Genomic DNA, 20,926 nt, shown 5'->3' with positions numbered 1-20,926 from the left:
CATCTGCCATGGTGTTTCCCAACCATGAATCTTAGATAGGTCCTTTTGGAGTTCCTTGTGGTCCTCTGTACTAACCTAAATAATTTTGTGTCATTTGCTGATTTTACCTGCCATTTTGCACCATATTCTTCAGATATTTATTAAAATCATTGGCCAACACTTGTCTTAATATGAATCCTCATGAAACCCTATATCAAACCCTGTAATAACCCCCCTCTATAGAAGATTGACCATTTATTCCCACTCTTTTGTTTCTTCTCTTAACCAGTTAATATGCAGCACAAAACTTCACCTCATACCTCTTGATTATTTAGTTTTCTCAATAGCCTTTGGTGAGTACTTGACTTAAACTCTTGTACTCCGAGTGGAGTATAGGTCAGCTACAAGTCTCCCCCACTTCACTCTGTCTCAGGACAAAACTTCTAGCTGATCCCAGCAGTACCCCAGTTATAGTCCTTCAGTCTCAATAGATCTTCTCCACACTGTCTGAGGTCTTCCTCTTTTCCGTTTTTTGCGGGTTCCATTTAAGAGCTCAACAGACTATGCTGGATGACAGTTTTTTGAGAATGTGGTCTAGCCATCTGCACTTTCTTCTCTTTGTTTGAATATCAAGTGGTTCTTGTGTGCTCTGTTCCAAAGCTCCTCATTTGTGAGAAAGTCTTGCCATTTGATGGGAAGGATGTACCTCAGGCATCTCTTTGTGAATGTCTGTAGCTTGTGATTTGAAGAATTTTTAGTTTGCCAGGTCCATACCTACAAGAGCACAGTCTTCACATTTGTGTTGAAGATCCACAGTTTCATCTTCACAGATATTATTTGTGAACTCCATATGGGATGAAGAGTCTTGAATGCAGCTGTTGCTTTCCCTATCCTGACATTGATGTCCTTGTCTGTTCCTCCATCTCTGTCCATAATAGTCCCCACCACACTTTGGTGAAGGACTTTATCCAAATCCATACTATAATAACAAACACAACATTTGTTTTAAAAATGAGCTTGTTCTGCCAGCCTGGTAGCACTATAATATATTGCCACATTTGGAGGTGCCTAATAACAGAGCCTGTTCTGTGGCTTACACTTACTCTAACCATCACAACACCCTTCTCTGAAAAACTGACATATCAGTGTCACTGGCAAGAGAAGCTGGCCATTGAACTTTAGTTCTAAAAGTATCACTTGTGTTGAAAAAACTCTCCAACACTTGTGTCATTTTAACCCAACATTCCTAATAGTTAACACTAAGATGATCACACCTCTCCCTCAGCACACAGAGGACTGCTAGTACTGCTATGTTATTTTTCCATCTGCTTTAGCTGAGATAGTTAGCTTTTCAAACAATGAACTTTTTTGCTATTGTCTTGTTGTTTCCTCCTACACAGCAGATTCAATAAATCTGGCATGTAGTCTGATTTGTCCTCAGTCTTGTCTTGTCTACAATGCCTGCCAGAACTTCTAATATTTCATTGTCTCTTACAGCTCTAGTGCCCTGGGGTATTGCTAAACTCCAACAGGATAAAATGTGCTGCAAGGCAGCATTCTCCTACATATTCTGTGCCTCTTATCATTTGCCTGTATGTTTCAAATTAGCTGTTGTTGAAAGGCTGAGGACAGCTCTCAGGTGGGACTGTGTTCATTCTTTGTACATCTGCTTTCCAAATTTCAAGCAAAAAAAGTTTTCTTCCACATCCACTCTCCCACCGCATTACCACAGCTCCATGCAACCCCTTATTTTCTTCCCTCCCATTAACATCTAACTTGTTCTCAAGCATTTCTTCTCAGCTGTGCTCTTCTTGCTTTTCTGTTTCATCAAGACTGCACTCTTCTGTCTGTGTGTTTCAATGCAGCTACTAACGCGTGGTGTCAGTCTAACTTTTCTCTCTTCCCTGGCTTTTTATAGTATCTGATTTTTCTTGATGTCAGTGTGGCCAGTTTTTCTCATTTTTTCATCAGTTTCACATGTGTGTTTCTGGCACATTAATGACATTCTGTATAATCCTTCAGTCAGTTACATGGGTGAAATAGGAAGCAGAAATAACTTTGTCTACTATCACTATTTTAGAGTGGTAGAAAAGACTGCTAAACACCATTAGTAACGATCCAATAAAACTAAGGGGTTCAGAAGTCTACATCTCCTAGATGTGTACTTACAGCTTCCGTTATAGTAATACCTGAGTGTGTCACAACCAAAAATATAACAGCAAAACATCTCTGTGAGGGATAAAAATATTATTCCCATTTTTACAGATGGGGACCTGAGCACAAAGAGATTAAGGTTTCAATCAACTGAACATTAAGCATTAGATGGTGTCATCCCTGCATTAAGCGTGAAAGTATATATTTAAGATTGATTGACATAATAGTATTTTTATACAGTACTGATGGTGGGCCAGAAGACTGGAGGCTGTATATAAAATTATATTTTATACAAAAAAGGCACTATGTAAACAAACACACAACAAATTCCATGAGAACGACGTGAATATGTGTAGCTATAGATATGTGGATGAATGTGGATGAATAGATATGCTCTTACTTACTTTGGGTAAATATGTGTACATATACAGATCTATTCTTACACATGCATACACCTTTCTTGAGGAATTTGTTGTTTGTGATACCTTAGCAATAAAAACCTGGTTACTGATCATCTTTCTTCTCAGCCTTATTTACTGAGGCTGTAGTTGCATTTTGCAACTAAACAAGTTAGATTTTGAGTGTAATTCTGATCCTTCAAGCACAGCTCAAAAATAGGGCCTTGGACAGAAAACCTGGGCAGATGTTGTGGGGATGGAATCCTTCTCCCAATCCAGATGTAGGACCCAGTATTCCTGCATGCCTGATCCACAGGTATGGGTGCTACATTTAGGTTGTGAGCACAGTGTTTGGGTCTGAGTGTGCCTGTTTTGGTGTAGCTTGATTGCAATTGTGATTTGTGAGAGGTACAAGCATGCGGGGATCTGTGCTATGTTTAGCACTGCCAGATTTCTAAAAAATTGCTTTTGAGTGCCATGCCTGTTTTTTTGCAAGGGAACCCAAGAAAAATGGAAACAGAACATGTTTTTAATGGTAGAAAATCTGGAGTAGACATTTATTAAGGCTGGTAAAAAATTCAGTGAGAACTATTTTCCATGGAAAATTGAGATTTTTGACAAAATGAAATTCTTCACAAAAATGTCTGCTTTCAACTGAAAATTACAATTTTTCATCAAAATACTGGATGCCTGAAAGCCAAGATATTTCTATAAAGAACTGAAATAGTTCAATTCTGAAGTATTGCAATGTTGCCTCATGGAAGTTATATTTCAGGTTGCTTATGATCCCAGGCACCTCTATGAGCAATACTCTACAGCTGAACTTTGTCTCCCAGGATGCGCTATATCCATGTTGCTGTCAGGATGCACCACCTCCCCTCACCAAGAAGAGAGGCAGTGGTGCATAAAGGGAAACAAGAAGGTTTTTATAAATACAATAGAAACAAGAAGACGACTAGGGATAGGGTCAGGCCATTGCTCAGTGAGGAGGGAGAAGCAGTAACAGGGAACTTGGAAATGGCAGAGATGCTTAAGGACTTCTTTGTTTCGGTCTTCACTGAGAAGTCTGAAGAAGGAATGCCCAACATAGTGAATGCTAGTGGGAAAGGGGTAGGGTTAGAAGTTGAAATAAAAAAAGGACAAGTTAAAAATCACTTAGAAAAATTACATGTCTGCAAGTCACCAGGGCGTGATGAAATGCACCCTAGAATATTCAAGGAGCTGATAGAGGAGGTATCTGAGCCTTTATCTATCATCTTTGGAAAATCATGGGAGACAGGAGAGATTCCAGAAGACTGGAAAAGGGCAAATATAGTGCCCATCTATAAAAAGGGGAATAAGAATAACCCAGGAAACTACAGGCCAGTCATCTTAACTTCAGTGCCAGGAAAGATAATGGAGCAGGTAATTAAAGAAATCATCTGGCAAGCACTTGGAAGGTGGTAAGGTGATAGGGAACAGCCAGCATGGGTTTGTAAAGAATAAATCTTGTCAAACTAATCTGATAGCTTTCTTTGATAGGATAATGAGCCTTGTGGATAGGGGAGAAGTGGTAGATGTGGTATACCTAGACTTTAGTAAAGCATTTGATATGGTCTCTCATGATATTCTTATCAAAAAACTAGGCAAATACAATTTAGATGAGGCTACTATAAGGTGGGTGCATAACTGGCTGGATAACCGTACCCAGAGAGTAGTTCTTAATGGTTCTCAATCCTGCTGGAAAAGTATAACAAGTGGGGTTCCGCAGGGGTCTGTGTTAGGACCGGTTCTGTTCAATGTCTTCATCAATGATTTAGATATTGGCATAGAAAGTACGCTTATTAAGTTTGCAGATGATACCAAGTTGGGAGGGGTTGCAACTGCTTTGGAGGATAGGGTCATAATTCAAAATGATCTGGAGAAATTGGAGAAATGGTCTGAGGTAAACAGGATGAAGTTTAATAAGGACAAATGCAAAGTGCTCCACTTGGAAAGGCACAATCAGTTTCACACATACACAATGGGGAGAGACTGTCTAGGAATGACTACAGTAGAAAGGGATCTAGGGATTATAGTGGACCACAGGCTAAATATGAGTCAACAGTGTGATGCTGTTGCAAAAAAAGCAAACATGATTCTGGGATGCATTAACAGGTGTGTTGTGAACAAGACACGAGAAGTCATTCTTCCGCTCTACACTGCACTGGTTAGGCCTCAGCTGGAGTATTGTGTCCAGTTCCGGGCACCGCAGTTCAAAAAAGATGTGGAGAAACTAGAGAGGGTCCAGAGAAGAGCAACAAGAATGACTAGCGGTCTAGAGAATGTGACCTATGAAAAAAGGTTGAAAGAATTGGGCTTGTTTAGTTTGGAAAAGAGAAGATTGAGGGGAGACATGATAGCGGTTTTCAGGTATCTAAAAGGGAGTCGTAAGGAGGAAGGAGAAAACTTGTTCTTCTTGGCCTCTGAGGATAGAACAAGAGGCAATGGGCTTAAACTGCAGCAAGGGAGGTTTAGGTTGGACATTAGGAAAAAGTTCCTAACTGTCAGGGCGGGTCAACAGTGGAATAAATTGCCAAGGGAGGCTGTGGAATCTCCATCGCTGGAGATATTTAAGAACAGGTTAGATAGATGTCTATCAGGGATGGTTTAGATAGTACTTGGTCCTGCCATTGGAGCAGGGGGCTGGACTCGATGGCCTCTCAGGGTCCCTTCCAGTCCTAGTGTTCTATGATTCTATGATTCTATGATGGGAATGTAGTCTAATGAGGTAATACAGCCTATAGAGGAGAAGGGAAATTTCAGTCACCCAAACTACATCTCCCATGAGGCATCATGGTAGCCCTTCAGAATCAAGATAATTCTTCTTTTGATTCTGTCACCAAAATTTTATTTGTCCATGGGAAACTGACACAAGTCGACTAATGTTCAGTTTTGTCAAATTTGCCATTGGGGAAAAATTCTGACCAGCTCTCCTTATATTTCCCAGAAAATAGTACGTACATGAGAAAAACTACAGGCCCCAATTTTTTTATTACCAGTAGACTTATTTTTAATTTTTTCATGCCGTTACTGTCAGTCCTGTTAGTCTCATCTCCTCTGTTCTTTTTCTCATTCTTGTTGCCTTTCTTATCCCTTTCTTTTCTTGGTTGATTGTGTTTCCAGTTCTCTCAGAGTTCCTCTCCTTTCACTCTTTTCTGTAGGATCATATTCTACTTAGATCTTTGTCCATATTTTTTCTCATTCTCCTGCTCTCATAGTCTATGCAAAAGAGGGATACCTCAGAGGTTATTGTATTGGTCTTGTAAAGCAAAGGGTTGTTATGAGTTCATTCTTTGGGGGGGTGGCTCTCAAGTGTCTGGGGCAGGGTTAGATTTAAAAAAAAATAAAAAACTTTGAGGGAGGGTGATAGGTTGTGCTGTGAGGGCAGGGGACTGGACTAGATGACCTCTCAGGGTCCCTTCCAGTTCTAAATTGTTTGGAGGGGAATGGAGCAGGGGGAGAGGGATAGTTCAGTGGTTTGAGCCTTGGCCTCGTAGCTCAATCCTTGAGGAGGCCAGTTAGGGATCTGGGGCAAATAGATTTAAAAAAATCTGTCTAGAATGGTACTTGGTCCTGCCAAGAGGGTGGGGGACTGGACTTGATGACCTCTCCAGGTTCCTTTCAGTTCTATGAGATATGTTTAGCACAGTCCTATAATTTTATGTTCCACAATTAGCTTGTAATTTTCTGGTGTAGTTCAGAAGATCACCAATTTCACTTGTGGGCCCTATTGTATATTAACAGTCAACAGTCTCACATGTGGTAAAACATCACACACACCCAGCTGAATGACAAAATTCAGTTTTATGGGTATACTTCAGTCTTCACTTATGCCAACATAAATCAGGAATATTCCATTGATGTAAAATCAGTGGAAGAGAGATAAAAATCTGGCCCTTTCCATTTATGCACTTTTGTGAAAACACAGTCGTCATTTCTGTAAAATATTATGCTCTATTATGGTGCTTTTTCCTACTCATCTTATTTCTGTGGCTGTAGCACACATTTGTATCCTTGCCAGTTTCCAATCAGTGTTGCATAAAGTAGTTATTGTGTGTGTGCCCACCACACTCACATACACGTCGTGGCACTTACAGCAACAACTGCTGCAATTTCTATACACCCTTCTGTCTTTGGAAATAAAATGTAGAATGGTCATAAATACAGCTCATAGCTTACACACATGTCCAAAATTGGAAAAATGTCAACTCTTGCATTAGCCTGAATTGATTGTGTCATCTGGAAAAGTCAAAGTTAAACAAACTGCCTTTTTCACAATCTAATCATCACCTCTCTTTAAATCCTATTTCTGGAATAGAAATTGCAGTGGGTGAAAACAGAGAGAGTACTTTAATGCAATTTCATGTCCTAAAACAGCATCGTTGTTCTTTAAGCATGACATTCACTGCCCACCCATCACACCAGTAAAACAGGGGGTTTGCAGGAAAATTTATGGGAGGGAGAGAGGATGGAATCTCCCCTCTACTGTGGGTATGATATGGGGTAATTCTCCAATCTTTCAGCAGAAGTTGGAATAGGAGCCAATAATTCAGAGGCACCCATTATATTGAAGTGCTTTGTCATGGGACCTGTGTGGTCACAGATCCAGAGATCACATACCTGATTTTTCCCAGACCTGCTCGGGACCACACCACTCTATGGTGGTCTATGTAGAAGGGATGGCATGGCGAGTTCTACCCCATTCAGGGAGTGCAAAATTCCCCTTCTGTTAGCTCTTTCCCTACGTCCCAGCACTACCTCAGTAGTTTTGCTGGGTTGGGTATTTGCCAAGGACATTTTGCACTTTGGTACAATCCTCCCCAACTGAAAAAAAAAAAAAAGGTTCGGGTATTTGATATGTCAAGATTTTTGAAAGCTGCAAGTGTTTCATTCATGAACTTGGCCTACCTCTAATAGAACTTGAAGTTCCTTGAAGTAAAGCCCGGTGTTTAGCTAAACATCAACACTAAAATGATTTTGAGGTTTGATCCATGAGGAAATCATAATAGACTAAAGCTTGTAGACCGACTTACATTAAGCGAGTAAAATAAATGATTAAAATATCAGGCTTATTTGTGTGTATCTGGAATGTACTCCTAATTTTGGAGCTCTTATGATACCAAGGAGACCTTACCTGAAGACACTTGTTCAGTAAAACCAAGCAATAATTTTCTATATTCATCTTAAAAATTCAAATGCAACTCACTCATGCTAAACAACACCAAGTAGTTCTTTATTTCCCACTATCAGGACTCACAAGGCTAACAATTAGCATGACTTATGATTCCTTTTTGTTTATTTTTGTAGTCTTTTAGGCCTACAGAAAGAATCAATATGCCGTCAAGCAGTGATATGGACTTAAGATGATATATTGTGATATTTATTGTAGTCTAATAAGGCTGTGCCAGGTTATAATAAATCTTTAATATTAGGATATAGAAAGGCTCTTTTATATTATAGGATCCATTGCCCATCTTCATTCCAGACAAAGATGTTTCCTTTAATTTCATGGAAGTTTTATGTAAAATTAGTGGCACAGAATTATCTCATTGAACTTTAAGCAGTGAGGGGTGCTATCCCACTTGATGGAAAAGGTGTGTGAGCCCTTTTAAGGGCTGGAGACTGATATGCGGCGACAGCTCTGTATCAGATCTGTATGGGGATGTTCACTCATCCCTGCCCCGCAAATGACGAGGAGAAAGGAGAACTGTATATGTCTATGTGGGTTCAGGAAAGCCCTCTTTTATCCAGACCAGGCAGAGCAGCATTCAACCTCCCACCCGGGGAGGTCATTAAACACCAGATTCTGTCATGCTCTTCTGTGGGCATTATTCCAGTCACTCCTTTCTCAGAGGGATGAGGGTGTTTTTTTCCTTCCACTCCAGATAAGCCAGTGTGAGGTGAGGGGGGAGGATTTTGCCTTCCCTTCAGCAGGTTGGAGCAAAAAAAAAAAAAAAAAACAGGGGGAGTTAAGTTATGATTTTGCACCTCACTATGTACACGTGGCGGGTATCCAGTGCAAGGACTGCATAAAGACGGGATACAGCAATCAGATGGAATCATTCAGTCAGAAAGCTATTCTTTAAAGGGGTGAGAACAAGGGGGCCTTGGGGCTCTTATGACCAGTATAGCAAGGAGTCATCCTCCCTGCTCCTTTATAGCCCCTCCATATCCTTTATTTGCAGAGGGGATGAGGTCTCAGCAGTGAGCTGGCTGAGGACCAGGATGGGTAAAGAGGAAGGGTAAACAGCAGCCCTCCCTTCTCAAATATGTGTAAATTTTTATGGAATTACCTGCATGGTACAATTTTATCTGCTGGGTACTCCTGCACATTTAGGAACAAAGTTGCAGTCCAATTAAACCATCTCCAATGTCTTCTGCCCTCCTTCTGGCATATCTGGGTAATGGTCTTTAGCTTTTTTATTTCTGAATAGAAGTCTATTATGAGGAGAAAGGATATGATTCTCCTCTTGCTTCCTCTGGTGTAAATCAGAAGTATCTCCACTAAACGGGGTTATACCATTGGAAAGTTGGTGGAAGATCAGAGTCATATCCAAAATGTATCATTGTATATGATTTGCATTTGGCCATATTTGAGGAATGTCTTCACTATTGGAAAATAGAGAGATGACAGTCCTGATGGTGCATAAACAGATTTTCAGAAGTTTCACAGTGTGCTGCCAAGAAAGAACAGGTTTTTGGACTGAGGAATAATATGGAATTACAAATCATTTTGAATCCTTGTCTATTGTCATAAAGTGAACCATCATTTTCATGAGGGTCTGATGAAATGACCCTTCTACCTTCATGAGTTAGGCTTGTCTCTAGGGATCAGGTTTAGGGCTTATACTTATAAAATCAGAATCCTGCTAGACATTGCAGAAACCTCTCTGATACTCATTTTGATTAAGAAAATATATAAAGAACCTGATTAGTAGTAGGTACAGATATATTATTTGATTATAGTAAACAAAATTGGAAGGGTGAATGTTTGACACAGCTCATGCTGTCCCAATCAACCCTTTGTCATCTAGACTTTGCACGTTATTATATGCTCCTTCAGCATCAACTGTTCTTTGGGAGTAGAAGAATCATGTGGTACATTGAAAGTCTCTGATTACTAGTACGTTTTCTAAATTTTTATTTTTTACATTTTAACATATAGCTCCATCAGCCCTCCCAGACGCAAGTGGGACAAGGAGCCTCACAATCAAACCTTCTGCATTTGGCTCACAGTCAAGCATCTATGTCTCAAAGCCCAGTGCGTCAGGCTTCTTCTTCTTCCTCCTCATCCTCCTCCTCTTCAGCTTTGAGTGTTGGCCAGTTAGTCAGCAGTAAGTATTGCTCCCTGGCTCCCTTTACTTCTCCTATCTGTTTGTTTCCATTCTTGCTTATCTTCCTTTCCTCATTATTCCTATAATGGACTGTATGTTGCTGTCTAGAGTAATCCCATAAGAAATATAAAACATCATTAAAAATGGTCATGAAAGTGTTGTAGCCCTTACTTGATTATTCAAACAGTGGACAAAGCGACAATCCATCTTCTTTCTTAAAACTAAAAGATACTTCATATTATGCCAGTCTCTATCTATCTGAGATCAGGATGACACTTGGGAAGCGAGTGGGGGAGGGTGGACTACCCAACTTCTGCCTATTCTGGAATTTATGCACCTTCCTTGAAGCACGAGGTAGTGACCATTATCCAACATGCTTACCTAGGATATGTTTAACTAGATGGATCTAACCAACGTGACACCAGTGCTATGGGGTATGTAGTGGCTGCCTGTTGTTTTTCTGGGATTGCTTAAACTGAGATGTATATGTTCCTCCAACAGCTTCAAAGGGACAAGATCAAGAAAATATGTAAAATATATGACACCAAGCCCCTTTTAGAAATTAGCCAGTGGCCTTAGATAACTGAAGGGTAATTTGTGTGTTGACTGAGTTTGAGAATTGACTAGTTTGTGTGTGAATAGGGGAGTAACAGCAGAGCACGACTTTCCTTTAGTCCCCGTCAGCTGCCTTAACCCCAATCCATAAGTTGAAGGCACTGTATGTCCAATTGCTGTCCACTGTGGGCAACTGGATGGAGAGTGGGCAAGGAATGAAGAAAGTCTTGGCTCCATCTCTACCCATACACTGGCCAGAACAGCTGAGATAATACCACCAGGGCATTAATTTAAGACCTGACCCAATGCCCATTGAAGTCAACTGAAAGACTCACATTGGCTTTAGTGGAATCAGTCACTTTCTGCTCCTACAGAGAAGCAGTAAATTCGTATCCCATGTAGGGAACAAGGGAGGAATTGTGACCCTTTAAATAACAATTTGGTTCCTGTGCTGCTCCTTAGACAGTAACATATGCATTTTCTAAAAGCTCTATCTAGCCTGGAACTACAACTCAGCCATATATAATTTTACCTCAGAAGGATTTTGTGGTATTTATTTCAAGTATACTTCAGTGAGGATAGAGAAGTTCAGGTAATACTGCAAATATGTACTCGTGTCTATTATAAGAAGCTAAAGTAGCAAGTTACTTAGGTGTGACATCTGGTTAGCAATCTAATCAAATACTTAGAGCAAGATTCTACCATCCTTTCTCATGCTGACTATGGTTACACTAGAGAGTTTTGTTGACAAAACATGGCATGCGTTTATATATAAAATGGGTCTTATTGACAGTGTGTCAACAAAACTCAGGACTTTCACTGGGAGCGTTCTGCCTCAAAACTTTTAGGCATAACACCTTCGTCGACAGATTACTGTCGATAAAACAGCTGTTTAAATGCCCCCAGGGGCCTCTCTTGACAGACAGGGCATCCACAACAATGGGCAGCCCTATCTGCTGTGCTTCTGAGTGCCTCTTTTGTCAAGAGAGCAGCTAGGCAGTCTGGCTGCTCTGTCAATAGAGTGGAGCGCTCTCCCAATTTGCTTTTGTGTGTGGTCGCACTCTGTCAACAGCAGTTTTGTCGGGAAATCTCTTCCAACAGTGACTGCTGTCAACAGAACGCTGTGGTGTAAATGTGGCCACTGAGAAGAATTTGCTCTACAGATCGCCCTACTGAAATCCATGAAACTACTGGACTAATATGCTACTCATATTAGTTGTGTCTACATCTGCTCCCAACTTTGAAGGGAGCATGGTCAGTAGGGTGTCAGGAGATTACTAATGAAATGCTGTGGTGCACATTAAGCTAATTCTCCCCTGCAGCAACTTCGAAGCGACAAACTTTGAGGAGTAAAGGGACTTTGAAGTAGCTGCAGCTACACGCAAGCCAGCACTTTGAAGTTTGTCGCTTTGAAGTTGCCGTGGGGGAGAATTAGCTTAATGAAGTGAAGCATATGGACCGCAGCATTTCATTAGTAATCTCCTGACACCCTACTTACTATGCTCCCTCTGAAGTTGGGAATTAGTGTAGACACAGCCAATATGAGTAAGGGTAACAGAATTTGGCACTTCATATCTTCCAGTGAAATACATTTTTCATGTTGTCTGTTTGTTTTTAATTCCATGCATGTATTTTGCTTGTGCAAATTTTACATCTATTTTCCCCAAATACATTTTCGAAAATATTTCAGCCTTTTTAAAATTTCTGGCCACATCTACACAGCTATACTAAGTAGGTTTCTGGAAACTGCAAATGGATTCCTATTTGCATACTCACATGGCTAATTAGCATAGCTGGGCAAGATTTCACTCTCTGCAGAGGGTCAGCTGGCAGGAAAGAGGCCATGTAGATGTGCCTCTGCCAGCTAAACCCCGCTCAGTCACCAGTCTCTTATGCCTGAAAAAAAAAGCATAAGGCATAAGGGACTGGAGACGGGGGCTAGCCGGCACAGTCATGTTCATACAGCCTCTGCAGTGCTGATACCCCCTTCTGCCACCACTGAACTCTCACGTGGCTATGGTAATGAGCTTCAGGAATATGCAAATAGGCAGCCATTTGCAATCCTGAGAAGCTCACTTTTCATAGCTCTGCGGGCAGCGGCGCTGAGCAGAGCTCCATGAAGATCCAGCCTTTTTTTCTTTCTTTCTTTTTTCTTTTTTTCCTTCTTTCTTTCTTCACATGCCACAAAAGAAAACATGTTAAGGGTCATTTTTCTTCTGCTTCCCTTTCCAATTCCCTAATCTCTAAAGCTTCTTTTCCTTCATTTCCACCACATATCTCAATACCATAGCTCTCTTTTTTCCTCATATTCTGGGACCCATCTCTCCCTGAATTCCATTCCCTCTTTTGTCTATCCAGGTTCTTATATTGTCACCTATCACCATTTGGGAGTACTTCTCACAAATAAACAACCTCCAACAAAGCCATTGAACAATTCTTTTTCCTCTCCCCTGTGCAACCACCTGTTTCCCAATAGCACTGTCATGTCCTGCCTCTTCCTACTCTATTTACTTTCTCTTGTCTTTACCTTGCCAGCTACCCGTTATTCTATCTCCCACAGTGACAAAATCCTAGCCCACAGCTTCCTCCTTGCTGGTGTTCCTCACACCAGGAGTTCTAGCTTCCCTGAGAGTGTGTTGTTTTCTCAACTATTTCCTGTCCATTACTTGCACACATAGGAACAGATTTGCACTCTGCAGGAGAAAGCAGAGCACACCCAGGCCTTATTTAATATCTGCAGAGCTGACACCAGAAGGATTCATCCCTGCAGCAGGAGGAGAGCTCTACAAAGACGGAGAACAGGAAAAAAATGTGTGGGAGCTTTTGTGTAGCCAGGTTTCACACCAGATTCTCTCTGCTCCCCCATTAATACCCACAGCATCATGGAGGAAATTCCATCTGGTATTTTCTCTGCTCCCTCAGGTGGAGCTGTTCCTTTTGTGTGTCTCTCCCTATAGAGATCCCAAATGGCTCCTTCTCCCATCAGCAGAACCTGGTAGTGCTGCAGCCATAGGAAAGCTTTAATCTAAACACTGATTTATTTGACCATGACAATTCCATAAGATAGACATCCCCTTTTTCCCTCATGGGCACTGTACTATCTACTCCATGTTATCAACTGGTTTTAAAAATCAACAGCCTTCTTTACAATGCAAAATGGGAAATTTGCATTAAAACAGGGGGGGAATTACAGACCTAAGAAGAAAGATGGTCATCCTATATGGCAATAGTGTAGCTGGACATGAGCCATTATAAGTTTGTGTCAAAGGTATTTTCTACTTACAAAAAAACCAACATACAGCCTATATGAGCAGTAAGCATCTGACTGAAGTCAGAGGAGCCTTTCCATAGACTTCAGTGGGCTGTGTGACAGACCCTAAATAGAAATCTGGTTAAATCTGATCCAAGAGCTACTTTCTGCAAAGTTCAGGGGTAGAAGAAAATATCCCATTAGTACCCCCAACTCCTAATACACATGAGAGTAACACACCATTTCACTAACATAGAAACCAGCTATTTCCTACCATGCATCTCAGATCTTTTCCTCCCGTTTGTTTTGTATGATAAGGTTTTTTGATCTCCATTCCCAGGGAGGAGTTGAGAATAACGCTTCCCTGGTCCAAGACCTCAGTGCAGAAAATGATTTTCACAAGGAGCCCACTCTCACAGCGCTGAAACAGCAAAAGAGTGCAGTTGCAATACAACATATTGCAACATATCCATAGTAAAGTACAAACAAGCCTTAGCTTGCTACATCCTTTATTCTTTCCCTCACAGAAGGCTTGACTCTTTCCACCAAATCCCAGCAGTAGCCATAAGTATCCTTAATACGGAGTTTGCTGCTTTCAGGACTACATTTAAAAGAGTCTTGAAATGGTTGATCTGTCCATTGGTCTGTCCCACACACAGTCCTAAAGGAAAGAAATGGGGAGGGCCATGTACTTAATGCCATATACCCTTTGGATAACCCTTTGGACTATTTACATTGGGTTGTATCAGTGGCATTACATTCATTTCAGAAAAGATTTTGAAAGGCACAAATGACAGACAGGTTCCCAACTCTCACATGTCTCTGGAAATCTTCCCCTTAATAACCAACGTGGTGTGTCACTCATGTGGACAGTAAATAGGCATATTTCAAACGTTTATTAGCTCACAGTTACTCTGTCTGAACAACTGTGCTTTGTAAACCTGAGTGATCTTGGTTATATTTACACACCCTGACTCTATATAAAAGTATACAGTTTTACATGTATCTGTTAAAGACAAATAAATGTGTGTGGGGGATGCATCTATGTGTGCATTTATGAAATATATGTAGGTCTATATATAGGTCCAAATTTGTCTATGTACTGAGCGCGTGCTCACACACACACACACACATTAGCCTACTGTATTGGACATGTGCAATTTCATGTTTAAAAGCCAAGCAACTTTGCAACTATAGATGAGGAAAATGGCATTGTTTCTCATAAAAATTATACAGGTTTTTATTATGTTTTAAAACATTCTAATCAGTATAAGCTAAATTTATATACTAAAAATATCTCTTTTCTGTCATTGGGGTAAGAGACAAATTAGATGGAGTTTTAGTCCTCAGAGAATTTTTGCATCAGGGTTATAAACCCCTAAAAAATTAAAGCTCTGTTACTTTAATGCTCACAAGTCTTTAACTATAGCAGAACTAGCAGGAGCCACTGTAATATGGTGTTCAGCACAGTAATGTAGTCTAGCACAGTCTTTGGACAACTACTTGTATTTATGGAAATTGATGGGTTATTGTGCTGAAAACTTTTCACCTAAGAAATCTCAGGAATGAGGTGAAGAACAATAGAGATGTCTTGCTGGGAGAATGGCTTCACTACACGCAGGATTGAACAAGACTTTGAAATCGTCCACCATCCTAGTCCCATGCTGTCTCTGGCTTGGTGAATGCTTTCATTTAGCCAAGGATCAGTAGCTTGAGGGGGGGAAAGTTTCATTCTCCAGCTGTTGTGTCATTTCCCTTGATAAGTCCTAAATTGACTGTGTTATCCAGCACCAAAGGGGCCTTCCTCTGGTAGACATCCTTTATTATGTGCCCTTTCAGGGACAAAGGCTTCTGTGTCAGTAAACTGCTATGGAGGAAAAAAAGACAAATTTATTCTCACAGCTTCATGAGCATTATCTTCCGAGGGTCTAATGTAAGCGTAGAATATTGTGCAGCACTACCATCTGAAACATGAAGGATGAAGTTGCAAATACTCTGCGGCTTGATTGGATGGCTTCCAGACTGTAAAACTCTGGAAGGATGTTTCCCACAAAGAAATGTTTTAAGACTTGATTATGAAATAAAGATGTTTCAAACAAATGTTTGGATGGGATGGGTTTGGAGAAGTGGGGGCTTGTTTTGATTTATTGTTTGATGGTATTTGCTCCAGCTGAAGGAGAGAAGCCTTAATTTCAAATTGAAAGAATGAGCCCATTTTCATTAGTTACTATGTTTTAAGTCCCAAAGCAGGGAAAAGTCAGCCGCTTGCATGAGACAAAGATAATCAGAGAAGACTGTGAGCATTATTTGTTGAAACTGGAGGAGATTTTCAAAGGCACAAATGGTAACGAAGCATCTAAATCCCATTGACAACAACGTAGGCACCTAACTGCCATTTGTGCCTTTGAGAATCTTAGCCGCTGTCTTGAAATTAACTGTAAATACTTTGGTTTGCATATTTTTTAGCATTTTTGAAAAGAAATAACAAAGAATGTTTTGTAACTTCTGACAGTACCAAAAACACCTTATGCTTCCAACGAAAATCCAGTAATCTGGGACAGCACATATGTAGTGTGATGCATTTACGCAATTTAAAAAAATATTTCAACAGATCCTCAGACAGCCACTGGTGAGGTGGATGGTGTAAATCTGGAGGAAATCCGAGAATTCGCCAAAGCTTTTAAAATCCGGCGCCTGTCTCTTGGTCTGACACAGACTCAAGTTGGCCAAGCTCTAAGTGCTACAGAAGGGCCAGCCTATAGCCAGTCTGCCATCTGCAGGTAACAAGTTATATAATAAACTATATTCTCCTCTCTTTGTTTGCAACTGTATTTGTTTTTCTGGAGTATATGAGTATTTAAATCATATGTCCTTAGAATTGATTACTTACTTAGACTAGGTAATAATGTTTGGTATCTGGCAGATTAACTGTACTTACTGTGTGCCTTTAAAGCAACGTTAGTCTTTTTCCTTTTTTAACAACAAATATGAAACAATAAATATGTTCCTGGCATTGAGACTTAATTCAGTAGCAGAGCTGGAGACCCTGCTGATGCTGTATGCGCACCAGCTGACCCTCTTCATACTGTGCCATTTTCTACAGATAGGGTTACTGAACAGATATTTCATGGCTGCATCCCTGCCAAGTTAAAGCTTGTCTTATTGTGCTTTGCACTTCCCATACGGGATGTTAATGAAGGCAACACAAAAAAGAGAAAAAAAACAACTGCATCGTAGCTTGCAAACTTTCTAGCCTTAATCTTTTTATCAGCCCATCTAGAAAAAAATGTCCAGAAAATGAGTAAGAATCTGCTCTAATCTAAAGGAAAAAAAAGATGTAATCTTGATGGAGATAAGTTAAGTAGTCAGAAGCAAACACCATGTATACATGTATGTCTGTAAAACTAATCCCATGTTTATGCATGAGGTAACAAACACACTTAGGTAACAGCTTTTTCCTCTTGGGCAATGCCTTATAGTCCTTCTCCATCAGCGAAAGCCAAGAAACCAAACCTAAGCTCATTTAAGTGGATTTTGTTCTTGGCGATCCATGAAATGCTCTGTCTTTTTATCTGCTCTTTATACTTTTAATGTATTCCCCATAGAACGGAAGTGTGCTTTTCCTGCAGTTTAAGACTAAGGTTATAAATAACATCAGTATGGGGTAGTGAGCTTGCAGCTCACATTTTGCTCAATGATTTTCCATAAAACCCATTGATTGTTGTTAAATACAAAAAGCTCCATAGGATCCTCTCACTTCTATGGTCTCCCCTACTGTTTTTTCTTATAAGATATCTCCCTGTAGAAAATAACCTTTATTCAGTCTATACAAGGATACTACTGCTGGGAAATTTGTTTCAAGACTTGTATATTGTTATACCAAACAACGTGTACTGAAGCATCAACACTAACAAGCCATACCATATGACTGCTCTGCTGCCTGTTCCTAAGCATTAATTTTATTTCTTCTGTATGGTCAACTGGAAAAGAGCACCTAAAATAGGAAGTGTTTTTTTTAGGTATTATTAATTAAGTAATAGCTGTAGATTGCTTTTTATATATCATACTTAGTTTATAAATTGCACTTTGCTTTGCTTGCGTTTTGCTTATTTTGACCCTTGCTCCTCCTCCACCCCATCTCCTTGGCTTTCACAGACAGATCCTAGTAATATGGTTGGGATGCTTTGAGTTAAAATGAAAGAAAGAAGGATTTCCCACTAAAAGATTGTACTGAAAAGCACAGCTATTATTAAGTTAGACACAGATAATTAATTAGAAGTCGCTAATAAGGGCCAGAAGTGGGGAGCCCTGATATTGAGTAAGCATCTACTCCCTAATCATTAGCCCCCTTGAAACCAGTGGAAGTAAATCAGTTCTGAGCCTGAGTAACAGGTTCAGAATCTGGCCCCAAATGCTTGATGGTGTAATTTTTACCTTTTCCTCTCCTCCTTTTGAGGTGTCCCAATGGAATGCAATAATCCCTAATGACTGTGCACTTTTTGTTGAGCACAAAGGCGGGCCAGTTCATCGACAGCAGTTACCCCTTCCTCAAACATACCAAGTCCTGGCCTTCCCTTAATGATAACAAAATAGCCCGTACATGAACTTCATGGGAAAAGAATAAGCAAGTTGAATTTCCAACTCACATGCCTCGGTGGCATGCAAGACAATATGGCACTTTATTCTTCATGCTAAAATAAAATAGAAATCATATCAATCGTAACATTTTCCTAAATTGTTACTGTTTTAAAACTACATTCCACAATTAAAATGTCACTGCAAGAGGGGAAAACCTGACAGTCGGTACAACCATAGGAACATAAGGACCAATTATACATTCTCGGGTGCATTGGTTTTTCCCCCTCAATTGTTTGTGTGTGAAATATTGTGTTTGCTCCTAGAATATTTTCTAAGCGTGCCACCAGGGGCATCCATAACACTCTGCATCTGAAGTGGCACTAGTAGCTAAAGAATGACACTCCCACACCCTGGTTTATGAAGCATAAAGGCCAGAATTCAGTCTGCCCCCTCTTTAAAGCATCTCATTACCAAGAGCAGTTGCACTTCTACACCATGAGGACTGGATAGTGCAACAGGATGTTGTGCAGTAATGCTGCTTTTTAACAGGATTAAATATTCTAATGTCCAGGGTGGAAATGGGGGATGGGGAAAATACAAATGAATGATGTTACTGAATTTGCTTAAGAATTTTCAGTGGAAAGCTAGATAAAATTATAAATCAAACTAGTGAGGACTGACAAGGACTTGAAATGTGAACTTCGTTCTTAGGGGTGTTTTAAAAAGAATGAACGCTCTGTGTAGTGGTTCTCCAGATATTTGGCAGTATTTGTAAGACCTGATCTGAAATCTAGCAAAGGCCTTTTGATGGCAAAACGTTACATAGCAGATCTCATTTACAGGAAATGATATCATTCCAGCACAGTTTGCAGATATCCCGCAATAAACCCAGCTTGGTGCCAGAGCATATTAGTGCACTATTATGCTGGGTTTCATCCACAAGGCATGAGTCTCTTTTAGCATGTTGTGGGGGCATTCAAGATAATTACAATGTGTCCAGCTGCTTGAGCTGAACACTACAGTAGCAATGGGAGTTTTTTCCTACCCAGAGAAGGGGCACAGTGTTAACTTGCATACAGTGAAAATTGCTTAAAAATAAAGGACAAAGAAATCTGATATTCAGAGGCTAGCAGATGCTATTGCTTTGTATTACTGAAACTGTGGTATGTGGGCAATATAGGATTGAAAGGTAAACAAGATAACTAATTACAAATAAGAGAGCATATGAATTAGTTGTATTTGATGTCATTTCCTGTAATTGGGTTTAGCCTTCAGATGTTTGAGGATCATGAAAAAATTGATCTTGCACTGTGAATACTGAACTCATTGCCTGTTTTGTGTAGCATATTGAATTCTTGGTATTATGTCAAAGTGTTCATTTTGTGTTTGCTTAAAAGTATCTATCTATATATATATAGCTATATGATGGTTTTCATAATCCATTGTACCTTACCTCTGCCAGTCAATAAGTCAGGCAGGCAGGAAGTCCCACCCTGGCAGAGCATCAGTGTAAGACTCTTCTTTCTCAATTTTCCCTCAGACACACCATCCTGAGAAGCCACTTTTTCCTACCACAGGAAGCCCAAGAGAACACTATAGCTAACAGTCTGACAGCCAAACTGAACCCTGGCCTTTTGTATCCTGCCAGGTTTGAAAAGCTGGACATCACCCCTAAAAGTGCCCAGAAGATAAAGCCGGTGCTTGAGCGGTGGATGGCTGAGGCTGAGGCCCGCCATCGAGCAGGTATGCAGAACCTGACTGAGTTTATCGGAAGCGAACCATCCAAAAAGCGCAAGAGGCGTACCTCGTTCACGCCACAAGCTCTTGAGATCTTGAATGCCCACTTTGAGAAGAACACTCATCCCTCTGGGCAGGAAATGACAGAGATTGCCGAGAAACTGAACTATGACCGGGAAGTAGTTAGAGTTTGGTTCTGCAATAAGAGGCAAGCACTGAAGAACACAATTAAACGTTTAAAACAGCATGAGCCTGCGACAGCAGTCCCTATGGAGCCTTTAACAGACTCTCTGGAAGAAAACTCCTAAAAAGCAAAAGGGGGAAAAAAAAAGGGGGAAACACACAAACGAAAATTTAACCATTTGGACTCTGTGAAAATGCCCATTCATCATCCTTGTAAGTAAAAGACTGAGAAAACTACAGGATGGACAGAACAGTTTATAAATGTCCATGGGTTTTCCTATATAAAAACAAAAACAAAAACAAAAACAAAAACAAAAAAAAAAGAAAACAAAAAATCACCAGAAAAAACAAACAAAATACACAGCACTTAGTGTGTGTGTGTTGTAGAATTAGCCACCCCCACCGAACCCAAAAAAGCCTGTTTTTTAAATGGACTTAAAACAAACCAAATAACTGCTTACTTTTTTCTGTGTATTATGAAAATGTGAATATGTTTTAAGGAAAAGGGGAAAAATGAAAAAAAAATCTTTTATCTGTTTAAAAGAGAACACAAGCCTGCCACCTGGAGGAGTGATTGTAGCCTTTCAGGTATCAAGTGCTGATTCACTATGAAAACTATTAACCAAAGTCAGAAACATGGCATTGCAAACTAGATTGTTAGTCTACTCTTTTACAAGTGTAAAATTGTGTTATGAGTTTTTACATTTGTATTTTACTAAGAGGAAAAAAATAGTATG

At 40.1% G+C, this 20,926-nt stretch overlaps 1 protein-coding gene across 2 annotated transcripts in view; it reads left to right on the top strand.

Annotated features, from left to right (window-relative positions):
* The window catches only part of POU6F2 (POU class 6 homeobox 2), a 423,061-nt gene extending 402,747 nt beyond the window's left edge, over nt 1-20,314 (top strand). Inside the window, exons 8-10 of one of the 2 annotated variants that reach the window (XM_074986042.1) lie at nt 9,718-9,886; nt 16,303-16,471; nt 19,810-20,314. In XM_074986042.1, the coding sequence (XP_074842143.1) occupies nt 9,718-9,886; nt 16,303-16,471; nt 19,810-20,314 (843 nt within the window). The remainder of the gene's footprint in view (nt 1-9,717; nt 9,887-16,302; nt 16,472-19,809) is intronic. The other variant, XM_074986043.1, reaches the window with a different exon arrangement.
* Nucleotides 20,315-20,926: the final 612 nt, after the last annotated feature.

Source organism: Carettochelys insculpta, chromosome 2 (assembly GCF_033958435.1).
Source record: "Carettochelys insculpta isolate YL-2023 chromosome 2, ASM3395843v1, whole genome shotgun sequence".
In the NCBI taxonomy this organism is placed as follows: domain Eukaryota; kingdom Metazoa; phylum Chordata; order Testudines; family Carettochelyidae; genus Carettochelys; species Carettochelys insculpta.
The sequence above is the reverse complement of the archived record's forward strand: the minus strand, read 5'-3'. Positions and strand labels throughout refer to the sequence as shown.